Below are 20700 nucleotides of genomic sequence, written 5' to 3' on the forward strand. Positions count from 1 at the left end.
AAGGGATGGACGATCTTAGCGGGCGTGTACAGGTCCCGGGGCGAGGCCGCCGCCGCCAGCCTGTGGGACGCAGAGAGCGGCCGGGCGATATTTCGTGCCACGATGCCCCTAAAACTCTTCCACACGTACTCCAGACTGCTGTGCTTCGACGGCCGCGAGACGAGACGCACGAGACGAGCCACGGACAAATTGGCGGCCGTGCGAGAGGTCTGGGACGCGTGGGTGGCGCGGCTGCTGCGCCTCTACAACCCGGGGCCCAAAGTGACCGTGGACGAGCAACTGGTTCCGTTCAGAGGTTAGTCTTTTTTTTCCTTTTTTAAAAATATTATTATTATGTTATGTTATTATGTTGTGTAGATAGCGGCTGCTAGTCCTCGTCCTCATCTCCTCTCCTCTCATCTCTTCTCCTCCTCTTGTTCTCCCTAGGCCGGTATCCTTTCCGACAGTACATGCCCAGCAAGTCGGCGAAATACGGGATCAAGTCGTGAGTGGCCTGCGATGCAAAATCCAGCTACGCTTGGAAGATGCAAGTGAAAGCCGAGCGGCGGACGCCCAGAACGGAACCAGGGGTTGCGGGTAGTGCTCGATGTAACGGAGCACTGCACGGTCGTAACGTCACGTGCAACAATTACTTCACCTCCTACGAACTCGCGCGGCAGCTCCTGGAGAGGAATATCACGTGGTCAGTTCGGAAGAACAAGCCCGAGCTCCCGACCGGGCTGCTCACGGTCAAGGGAAGAGCGGTGTTCTCATTCACGCCCACCGCCACTCTGGTGTCCTACATCCCAAAGAAAACAGGAACATGGTGCTCCTGAGCACGCGGCACGCCGAGGCCGACGTCAGCGACCGCGAGGACGGGAAACTGGTCATCGTCCTTGACTACAACCGCAACAAAGGTGGCGTGGACAACCTAGACAAGGTGATCGGAACGTACAGCTGCAGGAGGATGACCGTGCGCTGGCCCCTGGTCGTCTTTCACAAAATTCTCGACGTCTCTTCCTAAAACGCCTTCGTGATATGGAGAGAGATCAACCCCGACTGGATGCGGGGCAAGCGGAACAAGCGGAGGGTGTTCCTAGAGCAGCTGGGAAAGGCTCTCGTGACTCCATTCATCGCACGAAGGGAGCGCATCCCCCGCACGGAAGCGTCCGCCGCGGTTGTGAAGGCAGTAAAAGCCGCCGCCGCACAGAAAGCTATTGACCACGACGATGACGACGCTCGACCCGAGTGTCCGGCCTCCTCCATAGCCCTAGCAGCAGCCCCGCTCGGGGCGAGTAAGAGGTGTCAGATATGCCCCAGGAAAAAGGACTATAAAACTCACACCGTGTGCCGCGGGTGTAACAAATACATCTGCAAGGGCTGCTCACTTGTCTATTGCCCTACGTGTGCGTCCTAATATGGGGTGGGCTATGTGAGGGGGCCAACAGCCGGGGGAAGCAGGAACCACACAAGGGTTAAGAAAGTGCTTTAAAAAGTATTATAGACTGTTACTGTTATTACAACTGTGATTCACAAAATAAAGTTTTAAATTCAAAAATCTGACTACAACAGTAAGTCTATGACAGGGGTCAGTGCTCTCCACACTGATTTGACATGCATTCAGTTCAGACTTGTGTGCTGTACCTAAGGCTTAAAAGGACAAACTCTGATTATATATTAGTTACGTCTCTTGTTGTGTAGCAGGTTTAAACATGTGTCTCATAAACTCTAGAGCGACTCAAACAAACACAAAGTAAACGTCAGTCCTGTACGTATCCTAATAACTTCTGATCAGTGCAGGTGTCTATTGTTAAAGTGTAAAGTGAACGCAGGTCAGAGGGGTAGTGAGGAGGAAAGAGACTACGACAGGAGACTGCGACACAGGACGACGGGACCTTAAATGTGCATCTGTCCTGATACTGAAGCATTGCTGGTTATAATTATGCAGCGGCAGGACATCCCTAAAACAATGAACGTAACAGAAACATGAATGGATTACGTTCTGTCACTGCATCGATTCAGTTGTCCAGTCAAGACATTTTCACACCTCTAGTTTTGATGTCTTTGTTTTAGAAGTCTTGTTCAACAGTCTCTGCAGCAATGTTCATTGCTTCCTTGAATAAATCGCCATCTGTAAAAGGCTTCTTGTCTTAAACCAAAAAGTGATGAAATGATGCTTCAGTAGCAGCCTTATTTTGAGCAGGAGGTTTTGTGAAAAGCGATTGCTGAGCCTTCAACTCGAATTCGATTTTAGCTCGTCAACTTCCTAGCACGGAAAGTTGATGGGTAGCGGTCTTTGATTTTCTGTTGGTTGGTATTGTGGTGCCGCTCCAGATGTCCTCTTTTAGACAGTGCTTGTGTTTGCTGGCACAACATACACTTGTCTTTCACCAAGGTAAAAGAAATTCCTCTTCGTATTCTGAACGTTTTCACCTTCTTTTTAGGAGCCTCAGCCATGCTAGCTAACTGTTAGCTACCCAATACCGGCGAGAGCCGTATATTGACGTTTGCGACAGTTAATGTGCCGGTACTTTAACGCAGCACCTGCTACTCTGAAAAAATACAACAACTAGATAGAGAGATAGATAGAGATTACAGTGTAAATAGGCAAAAGTTTACTCTAACTGTGCTGATACAGAATTTAATTTTAAATTCAAAATAAATAACTTTACTGTTAGTTTACACTGAAATTCATTTTGGGTCAATGGGCAGATCCATTCAATAAATAAAAACATAAATTAAACATACAATAACACAAATGACAATATTTCAACAACATATCACACAATCATATCTACTGGATTCAGAACAGGAGGAAAGGATAGAGCAGAGAAAAGGAAAAACTAAAAAGGAAGGACACTGTAGTTTCCTCAGAACCCAAACCAACCTGTTGTTGCACAAGAAACACACTTGCTTTCTTGTCTAACAAACATAGATGTGAGAGGAAGCAAGGCGGTGGCTGATAAAAACACTGTGTACTGCAGTGGTACAGCCAACAAGTTTTTATCAACATAAATTCTATCTCAGTCTATCTGAGAAGAAATAGCTGACCTGTCTGATGAGTTGCAACTGCTACCGTCAAGTTTTGTTTTCCTTGGCTATTTTTGACACATGGTCCTGTGATCCCATATGAAAAAACATTAAAGATATACAGAATATAATAAATATAACTGGACATATTCCCATCTAAAGTTTTGAGAAAACCCCTTTTAACAAGTCACAAGTGTCAATCAAAACATTAGTGGCGTACTACTGGTCTGCTGATCAGCTAATGAAGGTGACCCTCACAAATGTCATTACAACCAAACATTTTAGAGAACACTCATGTCTATTTGTATGCTTACCCACAGTCTGGTGCAGGGCACCAGCGGCAGTCAGGGTCAGCCACAAGCCATCTCCTCAGCATGAACTCCTCATATTTCTCCATGAGTGCCCGATCACTCAATATCATGCGGATGTCGTGCGGGTTGAAGCGCTCTGAGCACTCTGGGCAGCTGATGTTGACCCGTGACTCTGAGATTTCAATGCGCAGGTACTGGCGCAGGCAGTCGATGCAGGACCGGTGGTGACAGGTCATGATGTCAGGGAAGTTCTCCCTTGAGTGGCGCAGAAGGCACAGCGGGCACTCCAGTAGCTCTGCTCCCACCCCACCCCCTCCCCTTGAGGTGGAGGAAGAGGAGGAGGTAGAGGAAGAAGGCCCTGAGGCAGATGAGGTGGTGGCAGCAGCAGCAGCAGCAGAGGCAGAGGCAGCTCCGGTCCCAGCCACATAGAAGAAGGCAGAGTTCTTGTCATTACACATCTCAGAGTGGATGCTCTCGATGCTGGCGATGCCATCCACCCCTCCAAGGCTACTAGGTCCAGGTTGCTGGAGCTCTCGGGACCTTTGGCGCCCTGATTTGGGCTCCCATCCTCGCCGTCTGAAAAGAGACGTCAAAGAGAGGCGCCTCTTCTTGGGGGCCTTTTTCACCGAGGGCAGGGAGATGGAGGAAGCAGTGGAGTGCAGGTCCCGGTCTGAACCCATCACCCCACCACTACCACCACTCAGCGGCTGGTGCTTCTGCAGGGTCATCTCTCCTGAGGGAGGGGAAGGATGTGCCAGTGGGGAGCCAGGGTTAGGTAGCCTGTCCCTCACATGTCCAGGGAAGTCTGGGAGAGGGATGGGGATTGGGTAAGGGGTAAGGTGGTGGATGAGGGAGGAGGAAGATTGGCCAGGGTGGGGAGATAGGGCTCCAGAGGGCCCGTCTGTGTTTAAGACATGGTGGCTTCGCCTTATCAACCTCGTGGTCACATCTAATAGCCGGATTTTGGCGGAGGGGTGGGGGTCACCTGTTGTGAAACTAATGCAACAGAACCTGGAGAGAGGAAGACAAGCAAAGTGTGAAAAAGATATGTTAATATGATATCGATTTGAATAATTCAGTCATAGTATGAATGCGTTTGAATAGAAATACAATGCAATTTTTTTGTTGGACACATAAGCATTCTTCAAAGTTAAAATTAAGCAATATTCAAAGTGTCAAAACAAATCAATATTTTATAGCTGGACACTGAGGAGAGAAGAGGAATTATCAATCCTTCTGTTGTTGGCAGCCAGTAGGTACACCACTGTGTCAAGAATAGTCTTTAGCTGAGTTAATAATGGCCTATTACAATTGAGCATAAAACATTAATTATGAACATTTAATTTTGACTATATAAAGCATCATCTTAATTGAATTTTGATAAACAATGGTCATCAGGAACAGTGATCATCGTGTGACAAGTTTATGATGCAAGATCTAAAATAAATATTATTGTATGTTAATGTCATTGATAGTTGTATGCATTTATTTATCTGATAAATGCTATCCAATCCTCAGTTACAATAAACACTGTGGTTTTCCAACATAGTTTTAGACACTTGGCTCATTCGGTATCACAGCTGTCAGGGTACAGGCAAGTCTTGGTTACAAATCTCTGACTTAGGTCAGGTTCAGACACAAATATGTGTCCTGAGCAACACTCCAATCTATGTTAGATCAAGGATAGTTGGGTATAAATGGAAATATAAGATAATACAAAGACACCTATGACAAACTACACTGCTCCAAATAATTAAGGGACCACTTAATCGTCACAGTATAACACCAAGTCAGGTAAACTTCAGGGATATCAAGTGATTGTGAATCAATTTCACCTGCTTTGGTGCAAATGAAAGTGACAACAGGTGCAATGGACAGGCTAAAACAAGACAACCCCCAAAAAGGGAACAGTTGTATATGTGGTGGCCACAGACAATTGTTCTCTCCTTATCCTTCCTGGCTGATTCTTCTCTAGTTTTGTGTTCTGCGAGTGTCCTTGTCACTTCTGGTATTCATGAGGCTGTACCTGCAACCCAATCAGGTTGCGCAGGTAGTCCAGCTGCTCCAGGATGGCACATCCATGCGTACAGTGCCAAGAAGGTTTGCTGTGTCTTCCAGCACAGTCTCAAGAGCATGGAGGAGATACCAGGAGACCGGCCGTTACAAAAGGAGAGCTGGACTGGGCCTTAAAAGGGCATCAACCCAGCAGCAGGACCGGTGTCCACTCCTTTGAGCGATGAGGAACAGGAGGACTACTGCCGGAGTCCTACAAAATGACCTCCAGCAAGTTACTGACGTGCATGTTTCTGACCAAACTGTCAGAAACAGACTCCATGAGGGTGGCATGAGGAACAGACGTCCTCTGGTGGGACCTGTGCCCAGCCCAGCACCATGCAGCTTGATTGGCATTCACCAGAGAACACCAGAATTGGCAGGTCTGCCACTTGTGCCCCATTCTCTTCACAGATTAGAGCAGGTGTGACAGGCGGGAAAGAATCTGGAGACACCTATGGGACATTATGTATTGGTGTATGCGATGCCACCAAGTACCACCACAGACTGTCCAGGAGCTCACTGATGCCCTGATCCAGGTCTGGGAGGAGATCCCCCAGGACACCATGAGCCAACTCATTAGGAGCATGCCCAGACGTCATTGGGAGTGTATACAGGCACGCGGAGGCCATACACACTACTGAGTCAATGTGATGAAATTCACACAAGGTGGATCAGCCTATGATTTCATTTTACTTTGATTTTTGGTGTGGTTTTGAAGCCAGACCTCAATGGGTTGATTATTTTGGTTTTCATTGACTGTTGTTTTGTTCTCAACAAATTATACAATGTACATCAGTAAAGATTTCCAACTTGAATAATTCATTCATCAAGATCTGATATGTGATTTAATTTCTAAATTAATTTCTTTGAGCAGTGTATAAGAGCTGAAGAAGTAACAATTGCCAATAATTAGGACCTAGATTTACATTGTAATCTTCTAAGACCTACAAACACACACCACTTTCATCTGAATTCCTACAGAAGTTTGCTGGGTATATCAGCTCATTTAAATTCCTTGTATTACACAACATAGTTACTTCCTTGTAATCTCCATGTCTGCATGGATGTGTGTTTATGTGTCTATTGTACTTCACAAAATGAGCCAATCTGATGTGTACTTCACACATTTGAACAGGTGAGACAAACAAAAGGTAGAAAGTGGAAGACTATGCAAACAACAATGAAACAATGCTGCAGAGGCAAAAGAAACTCAAGACAAATTAACAGCAGATCTTTAAGATTAGGACACATTTTGCATTGACTGCTTAAATGTAAGAGTAGGCTTAAAACCTTCCTTTACGATAAAGCTTATAGTTAGAGACGGTCCAGGCTTGTCTTGGACCTGCTCTTACTTATGCTGCTATAGGTCTAGAATGTCGGGGGACAAATGACAAACGGAGCTTCTCTTCCCAGCAAGAGAGTCTCGCCTGATAATGCGGAGGATTTGTTGCTGTTGTGAACACGTCTGTGCAGAGAACCTCCGGCTGTGCTGTGCATGTGTGAAAGGCATACTGCTCCGTACACTCCGTAGCCAATTCAGGTCTGAAAACAGCTTTAGCGAGGAAACTCATAGGTATAACGCTTTTGCCAGCCCCTTACCCTTACTTAATTCTAACCCTAAGCCTAAAACGAAGTCGAAACCCTCAAACAACCACAAAGGGAGGATCGGCCAAAATGTCCATTGTTTGAAATGACTGTTTGACTGTTTGACTGTTACTGTTATAACAATTGTGCCGTAATTTAAAAAATAAGGTTTTTCAATTCAAAAAGCAGACTACAACAGTAAGTCTATGACAGTGGTCAGTGCTCTCCACACTGATTTTACATTCATTCAGTTTAGACTTTTGTGCTGCACCTAAGGCTTAAAAGGACAAACTCTGATTATAGCCTTTAATGTATCAAGGTGGCCCCACCTGGCTGAAAAAAACTGCAAAAAAAGTCCAGATCCAGTTATCCGGACCTCCGCAGGACATGACTGAACCCTACTTAAGTGTTGAGCACTTCTTGTAACCTTGAGTGAAATTTTAAATGGTTGAAAAATAATAACTCAAGTTTTTTGCTGTCACCTGGAATTAATGAAATCCTTTATCAACTTTGCCCTTAGTTAAAAAGTGGTTTCCTACCATATGATTACCAACACCTTAATTCCTGCTAGTGTGCTACACCCACATATAACAAGTCCATGACGGTTATAGCAACTTCAGAAACTTCTTCATTCTTACATAAAAAACTGTCACTTTTTTTCTTCTCTTTCTTTGCATTGTTCTTTTCCACGCCCTTCCCACAAATACGCAGTACAGTGGTGATTGGCTATTTACTTTTGCCCAAAACCAATAAGTGAAAACCACAGAAGGTTTTATGGCCCCTTGTTAATTGTCTCTTTTAAAGAAAGAACAGTTTTTCACTGTTCTTATTTTTCTGCATTGCCTCACAACAAAATATACCTTGGATAAGTTTAAAGGCCCTGCAGATTTATAATCATAGCATATTGTCATACAGGGAAATCCAATGGTCCTGAGAAGTTTCTCACCATTAAACCGTGTGATGCTACTGCTAAAACGAAGACACTGGAAAGAAGAAGTAAACATGTTTAATTGCTCAGATAGTGCAAATATAAATGCACTTCATAGAATCTTAATTGTTGTTGCTAATAGAGCATGTATTGAAGGACAGGCAGAGCTGTTGTGCTGCTAGATATACCACGACAATGACCACACAAATCAAACAAAAAGGTTCAAATCATCAATTCAAAGACAGGCTTTATGACGTTAGTTGGACTTGGGTATGACTAATGAGTAGTATGAGACTGCATGCACACACTCTGCATAAGTGTGTGCATGCATAAGAACACCAACTGAGATAGCAGATAGAAAGATGAGAGCTGGTAGGCATACCAAATCGTTCCATGGGGACGGAGTTCATTCGGCAATCCAGAGAGAGACACATCCATTACTGACCTCAGCTGACATACTGCAGCCTGGGGGAGTACGACTCTCAACAAACACTGAGAACCATGCTACAATCAAAAGATTTTCATGATTTCCCCCTAAAATTTCTCTGATCACCTCCATGAATATGGAAAAATATTCAGCTCAGTGCCATATGGTGGCACGACAAAGTAAGGGAACCATTTGGAATCACCTGCATTTATGCATAAACATTATGGTCAGGTCTTCGTCTAACGGTAATCAATCTAATCTATCTCATAATAATTAACAATGATAATAATAATAATAATAATAATAATAATAATAACATACTTGCCATCATCAAGGGGAAAATGTATCTCTAATGAATTTATCAATGTGTATTGCAAAAAAGAAAATCTGTATAGCTGTCTGTCAGCTGAAGCTCTGTAGAAATTGAGTGAGGGTAACAACCTTAAAAATCCAAGTAAATCTGGGACAAAATTAGGGCTGCACGATATTAGGAAAACATGCAATGTTGAATACCGATGATGATATGACTTCTGATGAATGAACAAATGCTTAAGTATACAGTGTTTTTATCATGTCTTTCTGCTTTGGTTTCACTGCCAACAAAGACCCCATACATTAAGTGGTCAGACACAAAAAAGAAAAGCAGTATTTCCATTCCAACAAGAGGGTTTTATTGAAATAAGTTCAGCTGGCTATGAACGCAGGGACTACGGACCACTCCAAAGCCTGAGGGAGAGGGCGCACAGCCCGGCCACAGTGCCATCAAATCAACATTTAAAATTAAGCGAGCCTGAGATTTATCACCTTTAAAGCAGTCTTTTGCGATACGTATATCATGCATATTGCTCTGTCTATAAAAAGATATAACCTCAAGCAGGTTTAACTGTGGTCCAAGCTACAGTGCATACAATGAACATAAAATATATCATACTAAGGGTTTCCTAAAGCAAAAACATAATGGTGACAGTGCATCTCAAAGTAAAATATGCTTCCAGATTAGTGTTGCACAGTATACCGATATTAGAAAGGTATCACGATACCCAGCCATTAAAAGAGAGTTCTTTATGTTAACCTTTAATTTAATTACACCATTTCTGAGGTTTCTAGTATAACTAAGGTATTTCCTTGTATAAAAGTAGTCCTATGTACTTAAATAGATACCAGTACTATACAGTATAAAGCTGTTCATCTTCCGCTCCTGCAAATATTTCAAAATAAAACTCTTTAAAAAACAAATTAATGAATTCAGTCAACAGAAATGCTGGAGTGCTTTTATTCTGAAAATGGTGGAAGTGTTGCAACCATTTATGTTTGTGACATATTTGACAGCAACATTGAAACTTTTGACTTCACTGCAGCATGAATACAAACAAACAAGAAAACGCTCAATAAACATGCATAAATGACTTTGTATGTCTGACATTTCGTGTTGATGAAGCTCAAACCCAGGATTAGCTTGCACACTACTGGTCGTCTCACAAACTAACTAGGCCCTCTACTATGACAAATTTATCACCAAAAATGTAGAGCCCGACCTATTTAACAGTTGGCTGATTAGAATCAATTAGATGGCTTTCACAGACATTTGATATTATTGTAATTTCTGCCGACATGTGATTAGGACTGGGCAATATGGAAAAAAATCATATCGATATTTTTTCCCCGTCAATAAATAAATCAAATCCCTAGTTTTGTCATTTCTGCTTCAGATGGTAAAAAAAATTGCGGTATTACGTGTCTTTGCAGGAACATGCTTTCGACACAATTTGCAGTACACACTACTCTGCTTCTTGTCTGACTTTAAATAGTAGTAATAACACTACCGAATACTCTGACCCTTCTAAGGGTCTAAACTAAGTATGCACTGCAAGGCATTATTCCAACAAAGAGTAGCCCAGCCTGAACTCCTAATCTCCCCTTTTACAGTCCCATACAAAATCTCTTCAAAATAAAATTTTGTTAATGAAAATTTTCACTGATATAAAAAAATATTTTCTACAGATTAAACAATGCAGAAAATTATACATTTGCATTATATGTTTATATTTTACCTAAAAAAAATTAAAAAAAACTTCATTCAGGCTCTATATAATTGGGTGTACTTCTGTTTTTTTATTTATGTTTATTTAAAATAAAGTTTAGAGTTAACCATTTGTCATTTTTAAAATTATATTTCAGCAAATGTATTAGTATTTGAACTATTTTACTCCCTTTTATTGGTATCAGCATCGGCCACCCCAAAAACACATCAGTCAGGCTTTGGAAAAATGTAATATATGACATCAGATAGTTCTCATTTTATTTTTTATATAGTTTTGTTTTGATTGTAAATATAAATAAATATTTTTCAGTTTTCGCTAACAATTTGAAGCTGTCTACCAGCACCTTTGGTTAGTAGGAGTAGGGAAAAGAGAGGACCACCCTGTGAGACTCAGCAGTGCAGGAGAATGCTTGTTATTTCACTGAGTTAATTGATGAGGGAATATACTAGGTTTAAAGTTAGCCAGCACAGACTCACTAGTCAACTGTGTTTCTATAAATGGTAAGCAGTGTGTGTGTGTGTGCACTGTTACATATGAGTGAGGCAAGGAAATCAAAAACAGACTGAAAGGTCTATTAGCTACTGCCTGGCATGGTATCATGAAATTAGTTAACCTACTATATTTCACATAGTATTAAGTAACACATACAGAAGAAGCGCAAATAAAGGAAATTGATACAGAAGGTGATAGAGATGCAACTAGGAATAAACAAGACACAATAGACCGAAAGACGGACTGATAGATGAAAAGATATACAGACAGGGAGACAACAGTGATGAAAGGCACACAGACAACTGTGACCAGTGAAACATGCAGCAGCTGAGCCAGTGTAGTCAGTCAGTCAGTATCACTTCAGCTGCATTCCTGACCTGCCTGTCTCCTGTGTAATGTTGCCTCTATGCACATTCCTGGGCCTCTATGGGGCTGGGGACAGCCACTGCATCATGTGCAGACAGAGGACATCTGCCTGGCAGGGAAATTGATCAGCTATTGACTGTTGTGGGATGAAAGTCAAACAGTGTCCTGTCCTGCTCACCAAAGTGTGAAGCAAGCGGAAACCTTTGTGCTAGTGTGGTCAGTGAAGACTTTCAAAACATATCAGTGTTATTAACTGAATATCTCCCTCTTTTTCATGGAGTAAATATAAAAAATATTCAGTATTCAAAGTAGAAGAAAAATATATAAAACCTATATTTCAAACAATCAAAAACCTGGCCATGCAGTATGTTTTGCATCTGACCCTTAAAAATGCAAAGAATTAAAAACAGTGAAAACATCCACCACAACAGCAGTGCTAACAGGGAAAACAATGCTGTACAAAGAGAGACAAGGCAGGCCAATAGTGGGAAGAAAAGGAAAAGTTTCCAACCCCAACAATGCCAGTACAGTCTCCAACTGCCCCCTCCTCCCAGACTTCCCCTCTTTCCTCCCTCGCTTCACTCAAGAAGGGAGGAAATGAGGTAAGCTTCCTAGCATTTCTGCTGAGCTGAGAGAGCCAACAGCTCAGGAAAAGGGTGTGAAAACGAATGAAATGAACTGATAAATTGGGAGTATGTGATACATTTCCCCTGGTGACACTGAAAAAAGAGACAAAGAAATTATTTAAGTATGTAAACTGAAGGTTTGGTGATAAAATGAAGATGAGCACATGAGCATTGTTAACCAGTAGAGATTTTGTATTATTGGCTCTTTTTAAACGACCAATTTTAGTGTGCTATGCTAAAACACAAGCATCTGTCACTTGAATAGTGTAATCCGAGCTGTGGCCACACTGTATTTGGTAGGTTAGGGGGTATGTCAAAAAATATTATCACAATGATATTGACCAATATTATTTATTAATGGTATATATTTAATACCACTGAGGCAGAAAACATATTTGTTACAACTCAAGAGTACATACAATGTGGTATGGTGAGTAAAGATTTGTCATTAGCATTAAGAAATTCTACATGGTACCTATTCATTTAAAGTGTGTAGAATTCACATAGAATACAATGTTTGTTATTGTTCTAAATATTAATTAATATATTTTTATCAATAATTCATCACCTCTGTAATTAATTGGGTAAAAGATGTATGGCCATTAGATTCATGTAAGCCTGTGTTGAGCAGTTAGACCACAAGTTAGTAGTGGTGGCAAATTATACCTGCAGTTAACCACTTTCATTAGATAATTCCATGCAGATCAGAATCAGGTTTTATTGCCAAGTAGGTTTATACATACAAGGAATTTGCTTTGGTATGTTTGTGCTGACCATACTTATAAAATATTGAAAATATGTAACAGATTACAAAAAATTTAAAAACAAATGACAAAAAACTTCAGATGGTAAAAAAATTCGCGGTATTACGTGTCTTTGCGGGAACATGCTTTCGGCACAATTTGCAGTACACACTACTCTGCTTCTTGTCTGACTTTAAATAGTAGTAATAACACTACTGAATACTCTGACCCTTCTAAGGGTCTAAACTAAGTATGCACTGCAAGGCATTATTCCACAACAAAGAGTAGCCCAGCCTGAACTCCTAATCTCCCTTTAACAGTCCCATACAAAACACTTCAAAATAAAATTTGTGCAAAAGCTTGTTCCATTTGATTTAATTGTGTAAATTATTTCTTCTATATTCAGTTCCTCATGACTCAGCTTGTTCCCTCTCTTTCTCAGACCGACGGGCACAAAGATTCCGACAACATCGGACATAAAAAAAATGTTAATTTGCATATAGAGTGAAGAGAAGTGTCATCCGATTACAGATGGTAACAAGGAGTGTGCGAAATACACAGTGGCAGTCCGAGGGTTGTACTGAAGTACCCCCCACCCCTAGATCGTAATCTTAACCCCCCCCTCAAAAAGAAAATAAATAAATAGAACAATAACATAAATAGTGCTGATTATATTTTGATTATTCTGACGCTCTCCAAACAAATGCACTAAGCCTTGAGTGGGGAAAAACTCTGTTTATATAGCCTTAACAGTATCCAGTTGTCCCTGCTGGTCATCAAGAGACTCTGCTCCTCTCCTCTTCAGAAATAGAAAAATGCCTCCATAATGCTCCTGTGGTATCATCCAAGTGTCCATAAGCCCAGAATTCAAGTCGACTCAAAACAAGGTAATTTACACCATGTTTTGGGCCTAAATGTCCGCTTAAAAAACATGGTGTAAATGACCTTGTTTAGTTTTTCTGTTGTTTTTCGACGTTTGAAGAAGTGGTCAATTTGGTCAATTGTATTGAATTTGGCTGCAACGCTTTTTACCCCGGAAACTCCCAAAGTGTTTTGTGGACTCAAACACTTCACCCACCCCTCCATCGGCATAGTGGTGAGTAGATAATGAGTTAATTTTCATTTTTGGGTGAACTATCCCTTTAACCAACAAGGCTGAGGAATTGGTGTCAAAGTGAAAAGGAAAGGTGCATATTTGGCACCATTTTGGATTTGACCTGAAAGCCAAAAGGGAACCTGGCAATATTAATGAGGCAATATGCAAACTGTCTGATGAAAGTGTCAGCATCTGGAGGTACCGCTTCCAATCTAGACACACACCTTCAAGTGCACCACAAGAGTGAGACTGCATGCTATACACCTACTGACCCGACACATGTCTTCTCTAAAATGTCTGGTGTAATTGTTTGTGTTTAAAACCTGGTCATTATGTCATCCCAAACTATGAGATAGGTGCCTGATCATCCACGATGCATAAATGCATGTCCTAATCAATGACAGCAACATGTGTTAGCTAGACCACCACCACCTAGCTTAGCAGCTATGTTTAACATAAAGCAAGAAAGGGAGGTCACACACAGGTCCTGACAAACACACACACAAAGAACACAGGCCAGGTTGTAATTCTGGCCTGATGACCTTTCTTTGGAAGAACACACAGGTCTGGAAAACATGTTGCTAAGCCTAGATGGGCCTCTGACAACCAAACATTGATGACCCTGGAGGGCAGCCTCTAGCACTCGTATCATAATACGAGTGCTAGAATAATTGAATGTGGGGAGTCTCATTAGAATTTGACATTAGAGAAATCTGTAGTGCTGAGCTAGTGTTTAACTAGAAATTAACTAGACTCACTAGGGTACCTGTAAAAGTAAAACATTAGCTAAGCACAATTTACTGACCAAACTAATATATCACTAGCTTTGTCACATATTTATTTGTTTTTGTAATTTATTGAGATAAAAAGGTCATTATGTTGAAGAGAAATTTTAAGATATCAGAACAAAATCTTAAGTCAAATATATTGATCCGTGGTTAATAATTCATTGAATTCAACAAAATACAAGTCAAGAAATAATGGTCTTAAAATTCTACTGAAATTATTTGCCCTACTATCACCACATCAGCTGTCCTACGCATGTTGAGAACACACTCGATTATGTTTCAACTCCTTTCCCGGATGAATACAAGGCCCTCCCTCACGCCCCTTTTGGCAAATCAGATCATGTCTCAGTTCTGCTGCTGCCTTCCTATAGGCAAAAACTAAAAAATGACAGGCCGGTGACTTGCACCATTCAGCGGTGGTTCGACCAATCAGAATCTGCTCTACGTGACTGCTTCAGCACTACGGAGTGGTGTCGTTTCAGGACAACAACATAAACACATACACGGACGAGGTCATCTTTTACATCAGCAAATGCATCGATGACGTCGTACTGAGGATTACTGTACGGACATTCCCGAACCAGAAGCCCTGGATTAATGGTTACGTCCATGCCAAACTTAAAGCACAGAACGACGCCTACAACTCAGGTGATCTGGAGGAGTACAGGAAGTCCAGGGACCGCGCTATTAGCAGTGGTAAGAGACAGTACAGGGACAAAGTGGAGTCTCACTGCCAGGGCTCCAACACAAGGAACATGTGGGCTGGACTAAAAACCATCACAGACTACAAATGAAGGCCAGCACTGCTGAGGTGGTGTCTGCATCTCTCCCAGATGAACTGAACACCTTTTATGCACGCTTTGAGAGTTACTCCCCGGCTGTGGAGGACCAAGAGGCCCAGGAGGACCGCTGCCTACCTGCAATATCCAGGGCAGATGTGTGGAGATCACTTAAACAAATTAACACACCCAAGGCACCTGGACCTGATGGAATCCCTGGCCGAGCTCTCAAGGTGTGTGCAGATCAGCTGGCAGATGTGTTCACAGACATTTTCAACCTGTCACTGCTTTAGTCTGTAGTCCCCACATGCTTCAAGGAGACCATCATTGTCCCTGTTCCGAAGAAACCCCAAACCCTCTGACTGAAAGACTACCGCCCGGTAGCAGTCACCTCCACCATCATGAAGTGATTTGCGCAATTAATCAAATCCTTAATCACCTCCTGACTCACTGGACCCACTTCAGTTTTCCTACAGGCCAAATAGGTCGACTGCAGATGCCCTCTCCCACCTCGACCAGAGGAACACATATGTGAGAATGCTGTTCATTGACTAAAATTCAGCGTTCAATACCATCGTGCCCTTGAATCTTTTCACCAAGCTCAGAGACCTTGGGCTCAACACCGCCCTCTATGATGGATCCTGAACTTCCTGATGGGGAGACCCCAGGCTGTGTGGATAGGCAGCACCACATCCTCCACTCTGACTCTCAACATCGGCACCCCCCAGGGCTGCGTGCTCAGTCCTCAGTCCTCTCCTGTACTTCCTGTTCACGAATGACTGCGTGGCCACCAACAGCTCAGACACCATCATCAAATTTGCTGATGACACTACCATCATAGGCCTGATCACCGGCGACGATGAGATGGCCTACAGAGAGGAGGTCAGAGCCCTGACATCTTGGTGCCAGGACAACAACCTCCATCTCAACGTCAGCAAAACGAGGGGAGCTGATTGTGGACTACAGGAAGAGACTGGGAGAAGAACACCTCCCACTCTCCATCAGCGGGACTACGGTGGAGAGAGTCAGCAGCTTCAGGTTCCTCTGGGTTTACATCAGTAAGGACCTGACCTGGTCTCACCACACAGACTCCATCACAAAGACGGCCAGACAGCGGCTCTTCTTCCTCCGCAGGCTACGGAGGCTCAACATGGATTCCAGGATTCTCTGCAACTTCTTCAGGTGCAACACTAGAGAGTATCCTGACTGGCTGCATCACCGCCTGGTATGGCAGCTGCCCCACCCTGAACCGTAAGGCTCTACAGAGGGTGGTGAAGTCTGCCCAGCACATCACCAGGACGGAGCTGCCATACGTGGAGGACCTCTACACCCAGCAGTGTAGGAAGAAGGCCAACAGGATCATTAATGACACCCATCAACCCAGCCATAAACTATTCTGTCTGCTGCCGTCTGGCCGACGGTACCGCAGCATCCAGGCCCGCACCACCAGGCTCAGAGACAGCTTCATCCCCAAGGCCATTCTCCTGTCTGTCACTCCTCTGAACTTTGCACCTTGCAATATTTGCATAACCCTATCAGTATTACTTACATTCATTCATTCATTGTACTCTGCAAGATACTTTATTTTAGTTTATAATTTACATATTTAGGTGTGTTTTATATATTATATTTTAATACTTTAGATTTATTTTATTATATTTTTTATATTCAGTTTTTTTTTTTTAGCATAGCTGGAAGGGAGCCTGTGACACAAGAATTTAATTGCTAGTGTCTGCTGTATGTAATTGTTGTGCACATGATGATAAAGATAATGATAAAGAGTTTGTGGTTTTAAGAGCTGACGACGGTGTCTGGCTGCTGTAAACACGTGATCTCGGCAGCAGAGTTAATATGTCACTTCCTGCCTCTGTCGGCTGCACCCGGTTGCTCCAGCTCTTGCCTAAATAACACAGAGGATTTGATGCTGTTGTGATCGTGCCTGTGCAGAAAACCTCCGCTGTGTTGTGCATGTGTGAAAGGCAACCTACGGGTAAACTCCGTAGCCAATTCTCCGGATTTTAGGTCATGTCTGAAAACGGATCTAGTGTAAACATACTCACTGTATAATGACAGACTTGGTTAGTATAGTATATAGTATATAACATAATTAGAAAATGTAAATGAGCTTACATTTTTTCTTGATTAGTTCATCTGCATACTGAATTATATATGCTCTAACTTAGACTCAAGATTTAGGCATGGTGCTGATAAAAAGCAGCAGAGTGGCAGCTTCATTAGTATACATGAGTCCCTGGCATACAAATATCTAAGATATACCATAGGGCTGATCATGTTGACCCAAGGATCATGGCAGTTCTTCTACTGCTCTAAGTTATCAGTTGCTAATTCAAAGCAAATGATGATGTCTAGTCAAATTCACATATCCATGTGTGTTTATAATTGTTGAAATTGAGCAGTGGGGTCCATCTAAATCTCAGACTGGAAGCTTTCACAAGAAGCAAACTCATACCAACTCTGACTTTCTTAAATACAATTATAATTATTATTAATAATAATAATAATGAGAAACATTAAGCACTGAGATAAATCTGAGACATTTCTCAAGTCTATCACTGACACATAGCCCTGTTTTACATTTATGTTGAGAGTGTAACATACACAACGTAACAAACCCTGTAAAATCACAGCTTTTTCCTCTGGCTGCTTGCTGTTTTATGGTGTCATGGCAGTCATTAGCAAACCAGCCCTGCTGCCCAAGTTGGACACACTGCTGAAATACTTAGTTGGTTTGATGCTAGTTCAAAACTCAGCGTCTATAATTGTCTACATTCTAAAAGTATACCAAGTCAAATACTACTAAGCATTAGATATGATTCAAAAGGCTATGATAGTACCAGACGTGCCGTTTCAGATTGCTATTTGACTTCATAATAGCGTTAAACCGATAGCTAGGTTAGCTTCATAGTTAATTGTGTTAAATGCCACTTTACGTTACCTCATAATTTACCACAATCAGATAGACATGACGTTAGCAAAATGTAATTACGTTGCATTGGTCTAAGCTTGGCTTGTTAATGGTATCTAGAATACCAACCAGCTAACTACCAAAGATCGAGTGTTAGCGGCTGGCTAGCAAGGTTAGCTCCAAACGATGAGAACGTACCGTCTGTTGCTAGTGACACTTGTTCCGAAGACAGCAACAAAGAAGAAAGGACTCGTTGTGCTTTCCAAAGACGAGTTTAAGTTCAGCAGTGACTTGTTCCGCTGCAGTGCCGTGAATTATGTCCTCTCTGCCACAATCACTTCTTTTCCTCAGTCTTAGGTCCCACCTATCTGTTCCGTTCCGAGCGACAACAGCTCCTCTGGAGCTTGCTCTGTTGTTCACTGTTCTCGTTGTAGCTCACAAATTCAAATGGTATCGCGAGATTTACATCATAGCTGCATGGGCCTGAAGGTCTGGCAGATTTCTTTGGAGCTGGCATGTCACCTACAAAGCATAAATACTAATATTATTAGGTCACGAGCAAGGACCTATTGTTTTTGCTAGGATTGTTTTACTTCTCCTTCTTCCCCTTCTTCTTCTGCATGTTGAAATGCCTTTTTGGTGCCTTAACATACTCAAAAACTAACCAATTTCTGCGGATGCGTCAGGTCTGGTGAAAATGTACATATTTTAATGTGCCCGGGAATGTTCGTCCAAAAATGCCACAATAGCGCCCCCTACAAATTTCAATGAGGGTCTTCTTATTCATTTACTTTCGCCTACAATTATGAGAATAGGCACATGTGTATCATGCCCAGACGTACAAAAAAATCCCTCTACAAATTCATACTTCTCCTACAGATGTCATGCGATCGACTTCACATTTGGTTTATGTCACGTTAAAGACTCTCATATCAAAAGTTATTAACTATAAACTATGAGGTTTCGTCAGGGGGCGTGGCCGTGGCGTGGCAGCGAATTTAGATGATTCGCCAGAAAACAATAAGTGCTTATAACTTCCATGTATATTGTCCAATCTGCCAAATTGGCAGTGAATCTCGATGACTCGCCAAAAGCCTTCAAGTAGCTTTAACTTCCATGTTTTTGCTCTAATTACTGTCAAACTGTATATGTGTGATAAGGAACCGCCCTGAAGACTTCTATTTGCAAATATACTCTAATAGTCACATTGTCCCCTATCTGTGACAGGAAGTACCCTGTTTTATACTTTGAAATGCTCCGCCTACATTTTTCAATTGATCCACCTCAAAATAGGTCAGGGAAGCCTTGAGAAGCTGGTGACGCCATGTTGTGACATTTAAGCCTTTACATTGAACCGCAACGGCGTGCATTTCGATGGAACGCCAACAAACAGGAAGTGGTTTTAATGTCACTGCACATGCCCCAATCTCCCTCAAAATGGACATGTACAATGACCGTCACTATGTGAACACAAGGACAATATTTGGCAGCTGAGGCAGAATGGCTCAACAGCGTCACCTACTGGAAACTGCAAGTAGTCCCTCTGGTTTCAATATGAGTTGGATTATTGAGTCAACAAAGTCTAGTGCTCATGAAGATATTGAGTGAACAGATGCTCTCTATTTTGGTGAGGTATGTTTTACTGAAAATGGAAAGATCTTTTTTTAACCAAGCATAAAGCCTACCTTTACATTCATCCACTTTGTTAAAAAAGCAGGTCATGTTCAGTCAGATCTTTTGTTTACATAGATATCAAGGCAATTCGTCGAAGTTTTAACATATGATTTATCACAAGACTCCAGAGGCCTTTGAAAAAAGACTGATATTCTGCATCACAGCCAGAATCTGATGTTCATCTGTACGAAACAAGATTTATGAAGTTCTCCCTTTTTTTTTATCATCATACTCAACATTTCTTCAATAAAACCTTTCTGATCATCAAAATGAAGTGAGGTACCATGACATCATGAATCATAGCTTGTAATGTTCTAGAATAAAGTCTCCCATGACTTCTATGAAACATCCCCAAAACTAAATGCCTGAAAGATCATTAAGCAAAGTTAAATCACAAGCAATGATTTTTTGAAATTAACAAATAGAATGATGCTCTTATCATTATACAATTCACAATTCTATTGAAAATGGGCAAGTATGATCCAAAATATGGTCATAAATAAAAAAATAAATCACAAAAGGTGATGTTTGTGATTGACATTTTTGGAGGTCAAATTTTGTGATTGGTTATGATATACAACTGCTGCATCACAAATCACTTCTCAGGTGTCACATGTTGCTGATTTAGTTTCATTCATTCCGGTGATTGGCCTAGTCAAGGGACAGATGAATAACTGGATGTTTCAAGTTCATATTTAAAAAGTCTTAGTTTCAGTGTTGCATACTTTATGTAGACAGGGTATTAATGGTACATGAGTAAATATATAGTAGCTGTATTTACCACAAAGCACAATATTTGCTTGTAATAAATCCTTTGATCGGGTCTTTAGTACTCAGCTATATCACAGTCAAAC

The 20700-nt window shown here is 41.8% G+C and overlaps 1 protein-coding gene across 1 annotated transcript in view; it reads right to left on the bottom strand.

Moving 5' to 3' along the window:
- LOC117776528 (E3 ubiquitin-protein ligase RNF19A-like) overlaps positions 1–18856 on the bottom strand; it is a 26747-nt gene extending 7891 nt beyond the window's left edge. The window contains exons 1-2 of the mRNA XM_034610500.1: positions 18371–18856; positions 3324–4331 (exon numbers count right to left, since the gene is read on the bottom strand). Coding sequence (XP_034466391.1) covers positions 3324–4048 — 725 coding nt within the window. The 5' untranslated portion in view covers positions 4049–4331; positions 18371–18856. The remainder of the gene's footprint in view (positions 1–3323; positions 4332–18370) is intronic.
- Positions 18857–20700: the final 1844 nt, after the last annotated feature.

Source organism: Hippoglossus hippoglossus, chromosome 16 (assembly GCF_009819705.1).
Source record: "Hippoglossus hippoglossus isolate fHipHip1 chromosome 16, fHipHip1.pri, whole genome shotgun sequence".
Lineage (NCBI taxonomy): Eukaryota > Metazoa > Chordata > Actinopteri > Pleuronectiformes > Pleuronectidae > Hippoglossus > Hippoglossus hippoglossus.